Source organism: Dendrobates tinctorius, unplaced genomic scaffold (assembly GCF_039654945.1).
Source record: "Dendrobates tinctorius isolate UK_male_01 unplaced genomic scaffold, ASM3965494v1 ptg000803l, whole genome shotgun sequence".
Taxonomy (NCBI): domain Eukaryota; kingdom Metazoa; phylum Chordata; class Amphibia; order Anura; family Dendrobatidae; genus Dendrobates; species Dendrobates tinctorius.
In genome coordinates this window covers 2,189-11,537 of record NW_027362440.1, presented here as the reverse complement: position 1 = coordinate 11,537, position 9,349 = coordinate 2,189, and the positions used below count along the sequence as shown (strand labels likewise).

At 42.1% G+C, this 9,349-nt stretch overlaps 1 protein-coding gene across 1 annotated transcript; it reads right to left on the bottom strand.

Annotated features, from left to right (window-relative positions):
- Positions 1-985: 985 nt before the first annotated feature.
- LOC141080255 (uncharacterized) lies at positions 986-8,801 on the bottom strand. Its single transcript, XM_073565447.1, has 16 exons — positions 8,078-8,801; positions 6,773-6,858; positions 5,703-5,911; positions 5,382-5,520; positions 5,159-5,291; positions 4,801-4,966; positions 4,588-4,686; positions 4,228-4,350; positions 3,965-4,077; positions 3,784-3,875; positions 3,397-3,470; positions 3,010-3,119; positions 2,271-2,902; positions 1,786-1,859; positions 1,537-1,620; positions 986-1,311 (listed from the first exon to the last, which is right to left on the bottom strand). The coding sequence occupies exons 2-16, from the start codon at positions 6,817-6,819 to the stop codon at positions 1,214-1,216; spliced, it is 2,193 nt and encodes a 730-aa protein (XP_073421548.1). The 5' UTR covers positions 6,820-6,858; positions 8,078-8,801; the 3' UTR covers positions 986-1,213.
- Between the last annotated feature and the right edge of the window lie 548 nt (positions 8,802-9,349).

Genomic DNA, 9,349 nt, shown 5'->3' with positions numbered 1-9,349 from the left:
TATACAGCGACGTACACTACCCTGCCTGCCTAACACTGGAACCTATATTCTCTGGAATCAATTCTTAGACGGACTGTTGGTTTACCTGGATGTGATTAGTTAGGATGGTAGACCCCACACTCACTAAGAAATCCCCAATTCTGACCCTATCAAGGCAGCTGCTCTCCCTACACTCTCTCAATCCGGAGCTAAATGCGCTGAGCAAGACGGCATCCGGTCTTTTATAACCCCTGATGATGCTGTGTGGCCAGCTAATCACTGCACGACCATAACAAAGATGGCTGCGACGCTTCAATGCCTGGCAGACAATCCCTTCAGCGTGATTGGGTCTCTAAAGTCCGCCGAAAATGCTGGGTGGAGACCCGAGTTCCCGCCGAGTAATCCCAGAAATGCTCGGTGCTCACCGTGTAAAGTGATACTCGGGCGAAAACCGAGTAGTGGCAAGCACATTCGCTCAACACTTGTTACTATATGTCCTGTACACACTTTGCTGCATTATACATGTTTTTATCACTTCCCTGGAATATGCAGCACACATTCTTCTATTGATTGATACTCGTCTATATAAGATTTGATAATTATCAAGAGGTTGATAGTTTATATGTAGGATTATTATTCCACTATATATATATATAACCATCATATTGATGTGATATGAATTACCTATTAGATTAGATTCTCACCTTCATATTGGGATACATTTTGAGTGCACCATTTTAGCTCTACATTTGGAGGCTTCATGTATGGTTATTGTATGTATGTTTATGTCTGACAATCTTTTAAATTTGATTTTGATATTTGTGTAATAAAGAAAATCTTTCCAGTCCCCTTGGCTAGTGATCCTGTATCTGTCTTTATAGGTTTTCTGTATTTAGTGGGAGAGCTCATTCAGGTGCTCAAAAAAATACCGTGTTGTATATTTTATATTATTGGGCTATGTAGTTTGGGTTATGTGCTAATAAATGAGGGTCCGTGCCATATCCAGAAGTCATTTAATATGATGTTTTATTTCATTGCTGTAAATGATGGTTTGCAATGTCAAAGATGTTTAATTATAATTTCTGGCATAAATAAAGAATTAAAGAAGAAAATTAGGATAGAAAGATGAGAGTCAGTGGTCACAGGTAGCTGGTGAAGGTCCTTCTATACAACTCCAGCGCTGATGGTGGATCTGCTGGTCTTCAGGGCGCTGGATGCTTAGGATTCCTGTGCTTTAGATGGTTCTAGGGCAACAGTAACAACAAGCAAATATGCGAGCAGCCCTGGATAATCCGCGCCGGCAGGATGCTAATGTCCGGCGGAAGATGGAACCTATGAGAAGAGAAGTAAAGATAATGTAAGTGATGGGACTCCATATGACATTATACTACTGTGCGGTCACTGTAGCCGGACGGCAGAGGAATATTATCACACAGAGGTCCGGGGTCATTGTCAGCCATCATACATGTGACAATCCCATCACTGACAGATGACATCTGCTCCCCACGAATGATTCTCACAGACATCACATAACATGGAGCTGATTCTCACACTTACCTCGTCTCTTTTTCCCCTTTTCTGGTTTTTCTGTATCATTACTCAGATTTGTTGCAGATTTTCTTTCTTCCTGAGCTGGAAATTCTGATCAGAAAATAAAAAAAGTCAGTAACGATTTATCCTTATAGGATCTGCTTTGTCATAACATGGATGACATAGGAAACCTATAGTATTCTATAATAACCATCTGGAAATATTTGAGCCTTGAAGTCAACATTCCCATTGTTGGTGCTGCAGACATGGACATACCTGACAGTGTGGACGAGGATGGCAAGATGGTAGTAACGTTGTCTCTATCAGGTTCGGGGACAGATTCTTTCTGCCTGTTTGGAAAAAGAAAAGCACGTAAATCACAGGTAAACCCAGTATAAGGGGTTGTCTCACTATAAGAACATCGACTATAAGGCCTAATAGGACATGTGACTGTCATAGTGGGGAAGGTCTAATGCTCAAAACTAACTTTTATAGAGCAGAGAGGAAAACAGCTACCAAGAATGTCTGACATGTAATACTACATCTCTCCTACAGTGTGGGGGGCAGCATGAAAAATGCATGACCGGCTACAATAATGATGGGCTGTTATCACAAGCACTTTGTAAGGGCAAAAGCACAATGACCGCTAACCATGGGGCTGTGGATGCTGCATGTGAGATTATGGTATTTCTGTCCTATATTTGGTGTTGTGCACATATATCTGCCCGGAGCTCCCAGTAATGACCCCATAATCTACTCACATTTCTGAGCTGTCGGTGTTGGATGTTTGGGTACACTCTGGAGGGGATTTTGGATCCTCATCGTTCATCGTCCCGTTAATCTCTGGAGGGGATTTGGGATACTCATCGTTCATCGTCCCGTTAATCTCTGGAGGGGACTTGGGATCCTCATCGTTCATCGTCCCGTTACTCTCTGGAGGGGACAGGGGATCCTCATCGCTCATCGTCCCGTTACTCTCTGGAGGGGACTTGGGATCCTCATCGTTCATCGTCCCGTTACTCTCTGGAGGGGACTTGGGATCCTCATCGCTCATCGTCCCGTTAATCTCTGGAGGGGACTTGGGATCCTCATCGTTCATCGTCCCGTTACTCTCTGGAGGGGACTTGGGATCCTCATCGCTCATCGTCCCGTTACTCTCTGGAGGGGACTTGGGATCCTCATCGCTCATCGTCCCGTTACTCTCTGGAGGGGACTTGGGATCCTCATCGCTCATCGTCCCGTTAATCTCTGGAGGGGACTTGGGATCCTCATCGTTCATCGTCCCGTTACTCTCTGGAGGGGACTTGGGATCCTCATCGCTCATCGTCCCGTTACTCTCTGGAGGGGTCTTGGGATCATCATCGTTCTTCGTCCCGTTAGTGGTGGTAGAGTGCTAAATGTGGATAACAAAAAGATATTAAATATTTTTTTTCACTCTTAGAGGTCCTTTATTTTAGAGGTTTTTTTTATATATTTTGGATTTACTGATCACATACTTACTTTAGAAAGACTTTCAGAAGATGTTATTTTTAGGAAGAAAACATTCTCCTCATTCTTACTTTTGCTCTCCTCATCCTCTGAGACCAGATGGTTGCTCTTATCAGAGTGATCTACAAGACATAGGTAAGGAAGTATTGTTAGAGGTTGTCAGTATAACACAGTCGCTATTTATCTCTAGTTTCCTGGATGCTACAAAGTCATTCAAGGAAAACATAAAAAGTCCTGTACAAATTAGAGAAATAGGGATTCAGTATGGGCCCATGGTCAACACAATTGGGATCCATGAAATATAGATACCATAGGAGAACAATCGCAGAAAAACCATGTGGAAATATTTGAATCTTGAAGTCAACATTCACATTGTTGGTGCTGCAGACATGGACATACCTGATAGTGAGGACGAGGATGTCAAGATGGTAATATCATCGCCTCTATCATATGCAGAAACAGATTCTTTCTGCCTGTTCGGAAGAAGAAAAATGTGTAAATCACAAGTAAACTACGTTTTATAAAGCAGAGAGTTAAACAACTACCAAGATTGTCTGGCATGTAATACTACATCTCTCCTACAGTGTGGGGGACAGCACTAAAAATGCTTGACTGGCTGCAATCATGGGCTGTTATCACCAGTGGCTTCTAAAGCCAAAAGCTCAATGATGCTAACAATGGGGTGGTGGATGCTGCATGTGATATTACGGTATTTATGTCCTATATTTGGTGTTGTGCACATATATCAGCCTGGAGCTCCCAGTAATGACCCCATAATCTACTCACATTTCTGAGATGTCAGTGTTGGATGTTGAGGTACACTCTGGAGAAGACTTGGGATCCTCATCATTCTTCATCCCGATATCGGTGGTAGAGAGCTAAATGAGGACAACAATAAGATATGAAATATTGTTTTTACTCTTAAATATTTTTTTACCTAACTTGGATTTATTGATCACACACTTACTTTAGCATGCCTTTCAGAAGATGACATAAAATTTAGAAAGTCAAGACTCTCATTGTCCACACTAGTGTCCTCCTCATCCTGTGAGACCAGCTGGTTGTTTATATCAGAGTTATCTACAAGACATAAGTAATGAAGTGTTATTAGAGGTTGTCAGTATAACACAGTCTCCATTTATCACTAATATTGAAGGGAACCAATGGTCACATATTAGGGAATAGGAGACAATCAGACACGTAGTCTATATGACGTCTCATTCTACTTACTGATGAAGCAGCTGGTGTCCATGTCTGATAAAAGCTGAGGGACATACTCCGGCTTCTGACTTAGGAGGTTGTCAAAGTCTAAGTCATTAAGGAATGGATGATCCTTGATCTGAAATGCTCCTCCTGGAAAATGAAAAACAAAAGTGATGCCGATATTGTCAGCCACTGCTCCATATCTGAGCAGTATATCATAATCTGAACTAATGATATAACTGAGCCGACATGAAGGAAAATGACTGAAAGTCTTAGTGCGGAGATCAAGAATTGGAAGAGCAGATAGAGAAGAGCTGATATCCTCATAGACATGAGCGATATGTCCTTGGTGTAACAACTAAATATTAACTCTATTATTTCTGTTACCTGTCCCAAGTCTATGCTCAGGATTTATTCTGAGCAGCTCAGTGATGATGTTCTGAGCATCCAGGGGAGGAGCGCCGTCACAATCCCAAACTATGTCTCCTGTTGTATGGAAAATTATAGAAAATAAAACCTCTTTAATGAACTGCAATATAAAGCAAAAGAAATAACTAAACCAATATAACCAGTCAAAAATTATTACATTATTCTACTTACCAAGAAGAACATTTTTATATAGCTTATTCAGGGAATCTTCATCAAATGGTACACATCCCAGAAGAAATTCATGAAGGATGATCCCCATTGCCCACCAGTCAACAGGTCTTCCATAGCCTTGTTTCAGGATGACCTCGGGGGCTGTGTAATATAGGGTGCCACAGACCTGGAAACCAACGGAAAAAAAGATCAGATTGATGAAACTATACTGTAGTTATTACAAGTTCTCTCCATGAAAACACAAAGAAAGAAGATAGCATCAATGGAAAAGTTCTCTAGAAATGAAGAACGTAGAGAAGAGACAGTACTGTGATGAGTTTTATAAAGAACTAGCTGAGTTCTTGTAAGTAACGCCAACCTCACGGTCCTGGAACTCTCTGCTGATGTCCTCTGCTGATTCCTTGTAGATGTTGGTGTTTGATATCATTAGACCAAATTTTGACAGCCCGAAATCGGTGATTTTTATGTGTCCAGAAGACGTTATCAGGAGGCTGTGAAAGAGAAGATGGGTTTAGTTTCACAGACTGTGAGATAATAAATGATAACTCTCCCTCTTTACTACACTACAGGTATTCACTTACTTATCCGGCTTCAGGTCTCTGTGCACCACACCGTAACTATGCAGGTATTCCACACCAAGGACCGCTTCTGCAAAGTACAAGTGGGCCAACGGGACAGATAAAGGACCTCTGGTGCTTAGAAGGGTCCCACAGTCTCCACCTATAGAAGAAAGGAAATATGACCGGTGAGGGGTTTATACAGCAGATCACCATGATGTGTGATGAGAAGTGAGTAAATGCTGTGTGGGGATGTAACCGTCCATGAGGACAAGTCTTAATGATATGAGAGGTGATAAGATGTCAGCAGACTGGGCTGAATATAATACAATGTACGTGTCCTACCTCCTACATACTCCATGACCATACACAGGTGAGATTTAGTGGGGAAGGAGCAGAGCATGGAGACCACAAAGGGACAATCTGCGAATGCTAAGATGTCCCTCTCCAGATAGGCCCATTCCACTTTCTGTGGAGTATCCAGGTTCCTCTTGGCCATTTTCTTCATAGCGAAGATCTGTTGTGATTCTTTATGGCGCACTAAGTAGACGGACCTGGAGAGAAGGAGAATCCATGGTTTATAATGAACCATTATTAACAGTCTGTATATACAAGTCATTATATGATCGTTTGCACTAATGTTTAATACCAGCAGTCCGGCCATCACTAGAAATCCATGAAATAACACTACATAGATCACCTATGGGGGTCTGCACAATGCCGCGTCTGCCAGACCCTCACCCAGGTCACATTATAGATGAGAGAATCTACCGAAACTCATCTTGGGCAGATTCACTATAACCGACCAGTACATACGATTCAGTCCAAATATACTGTAAATTGGTGTAAATTGAAAGTTCTCTATTTGCTGGAAGAAGACGCTTATTATGTTCTCCACACCCTAAGGCAGAATAAATGGGAGTGAAGGAGTCAAGTCCTCCATCCTCTGTGCCAGTCTTTGGTTGTCCTCCCTTCTGCTGCTGAGGCCAGTGATCGGACTCACATGGTCATGGTGGAGGGTGGGGGTGCAGATGTCATTGGCGTCAGTATCGTGTCACCCCTCACGTGACCGTGTGCAGCCAATAATTATTCTAAGCTTCATAATGGGAGCCAAGAAACTCAGAAGATCGGTTCGGAGGACGGGGAAGCGGTGGTGGAGGTGGCAGCATTAGAGCAGATGAGGTCTGGGACTGGTGGGTGTAATGTATTGTATCATCCCTTTCCTTACAGACTGATTTGTTACAGATCTGGTCGCTCAGCTGTATATAACTGAGCTGAATAGTGACATTGAGATGTGGACAGTGATGTGGACTCTGATCGTTTCCCTATGATAACACTGAATGGCAGAGCACAGAGGCAGCAGCATTGTCATAGGGAACCCTGAGAAATGGGGATTATGGGAACAGAAATCTCACCCAAAAGCTCCACTGCCGATCAGTGTAGATGTCTCATAGTCGCTCATACGCGGCTCTCCTGCCGGGATCAATGATCTGATCACTTCCTAAAAAAGAATAAGAAATTATATTAAGATATAGAAGCTGCAGGAAAACAGCTCAGACTGTAAAATCTTCTCCTATATTATGTCCCAGCTGATTTACACTGATGCGATGTAGGGGACGATACAAGCCGGACGTTCCTCATGGATGTAATATAAGGGAGATCCTCTATAAACCGGTATTATTGTAAAGTGCTGGATAATACGAAAGATCACACAGGCAAGAACTTAATAGAAATCTGTCAGCAGGTTTTTCTATGTAATGTAAGAACAGCATGTTGTAGGAGTAGAGACCCTGATTCCAGCTATGTTACTTAATATGCCATGTGCTGGTATTTTAATAAAATCAGTGTTTTATCAGCAGAAGAATGTCACAAAAGGACTAGCTATATTGTGTCATGTAGTCCCATTGTTCTCTGTAACTCTGCCCCCATCAATGATTTGCAGCTTTCTGTCTATACACAGTGTACACAGAAAGCTGCCAATCAGTGGTGTGTGCGGTGTTATGCAGAGATCAGCATTCAGAGCACTGCTAGATCTGCAGCATAGAAGACAGTGATTTTATCACAATTTTTGTACCCAATAAAGAAAGTGATACATCGCTGGAATCAGGGTCTCTGCCCAAAACATAATAATGCTCTTAGATTGGGTAGCAAAACCCAGGGACTGACAGGGAGTCCTGTAAAATGTAACACCAGATCTTGCCATATGTAACTGGTGATCTGTAGAAGATAGAGAGGATGAAGGTGCAGTGGCGTACCAGTCCAGTGGCGTACCAGTAAATGTGGCAGACTACGCATCCTGGATTCGGATACAGTTGAAAGCAATGATGGAAGAGGGAGCTGTCAATTGACAGTGGGGGCCCTGTTTCGGGGCCCTAAAAGAGTTTACGGGGCGATACGTTGGCCATTATACTATTTAGAGGTCTATGATGAGGCCATTATACAATATGGAGGGTTATGTTGGGGCTATCATACTGTGTATTAGGGTTCTGCAGGGGCCATTATACTGTGTGGAGAGGAGTAAGGGCCATTATACTGTGCTGGGGTCACTGTGGGGTATTATACTTTGCGGAATGGGGGGTAATGTAGGGTCATCAAACTATGCGTCTGGATGTTGGTATCTTAGAAATCCCCGGGGTATCATACTGTGTTTAGAGGGCAATTTTGTCGACTTCTGCTATGGGGCCCATGATTTCTATGCATGACCCTGGATGGGTCCTTACCGGTTGATCCAATGGGCGGGTCGGACATTCTATTACACACAGGACTTCTTCGGCCAGTTCTTTAAGAAAAGCCAAATCTCCATTTTGATATTTTATTTCAGCCTATAAAGAAGAAAAAATAAAATCCTGAGATTATGAGAAGGGACATAATGGGGGCGGCCATTGTCTGTGACATCTGCTCCTCTCTGCAGATACAACGACTCCATATCTGGGGACTCGTCGTGTTTTATATTGGAGGAAAGAAGAAGCTTCTCTCCCACCATTATTCTCTGTGATTATGGAGAAGTTTTGTGCGGAGCGTCCGCCATTTACCTGGAGAAGTAATGTCCTGATGTTGTGACATAAATCCGTCAGATACTCTGACGTTAGACGACGTTGTCGGTGTTTCCTCAGGCAATCCCTTACTAGCTCCAGCACCAGCTGGTGAGTGAAGCTGAGGACGCCATCGGGTGGTAGAAGCACAATGTCCGGGCGATTATTGATAACAATCTCCCACAGTGCTTGTACCTGATGATTTTCCAAAAGTAATTCAGCCATAGTGAAAAATTGCAAATGCTCTCAGTCACTATAGAACCAAAAATGGCGCCGGTGACCCAGTGTACATTCTAGAAGTAGTGACTGAGCTGTGATGTCACAATGGCCAAGAATCACCAGTGATGTCATAATGGAATCTTGTGATAGAATCTTAGTGCTGAACTAACGCCAATGGTGAACATACCCTAATGATGCGCTGCGTCATATCATGGGAAATATTGGACATATTTTGCACCTCACGTGTTTTTTCACCATAGATCATTTATTTCACTGTTTGCAAAGTTTACTATTAAAAACTGCTAAACCTACAGAGCGAAGAAGCAGCAAAATATCCTGTCCTAAGATATTAACGCAAATAGAAAATGACGGAAATAAAAAATGCCAAATAGGGAATACATATAAAATATTAGAAAGCGTTATTGAAAAACCATTAAAAAAAGAAATAAGAAACCCAAGCAGACAAAAAAATAAAACTAAACAGAAAGGATGGTATAGATGGCAATAATGGCTGCAGTGATCCATGAATGAGCTGCTTCTCACAAAATTAAAATTTCATCAAAAAGATCATTTATTTCAGTTCTTCAATACAAAAAGTGAAACTCCTATATTATATAGAGTCATTACAGAGTGATCTATTTCATGTGTTTATTTCTGTTAGTGTTGATGATTATGGCTTACAGCAAATGAAAACCCAAAAGTCATTATCTCAGTAAATTAGAATACTTTATAACACCAGCT

What these genes read in the sequence shown, in the direction of transcription:
- LOC141080255 (XM_073565447.1), bottom strand. Translation starts at nt 6,819, where the DNA reads ATGAGCGACTATGAGACATCTACACTGATCGGCAGTGGAGCTTTTGG. An exon ending in AGAGACCTGAAGCCGGATAA is followed by an intron (nt 5,292 to 5,381) that starts GTAAGTGAATAC and finishes TCTCTTTCACAG; the next exon opens with CCTCCTGATAACGTCTTCTG. An exon ending in ATATAAAAATGTTCTTCTTG is followed by an intron (nt 4,687 to 4,800) that starts GTAAGTAGAATA and finishes TCCATACAACAG; the next exon opens with GAGACATAGTTTGGGATTGT.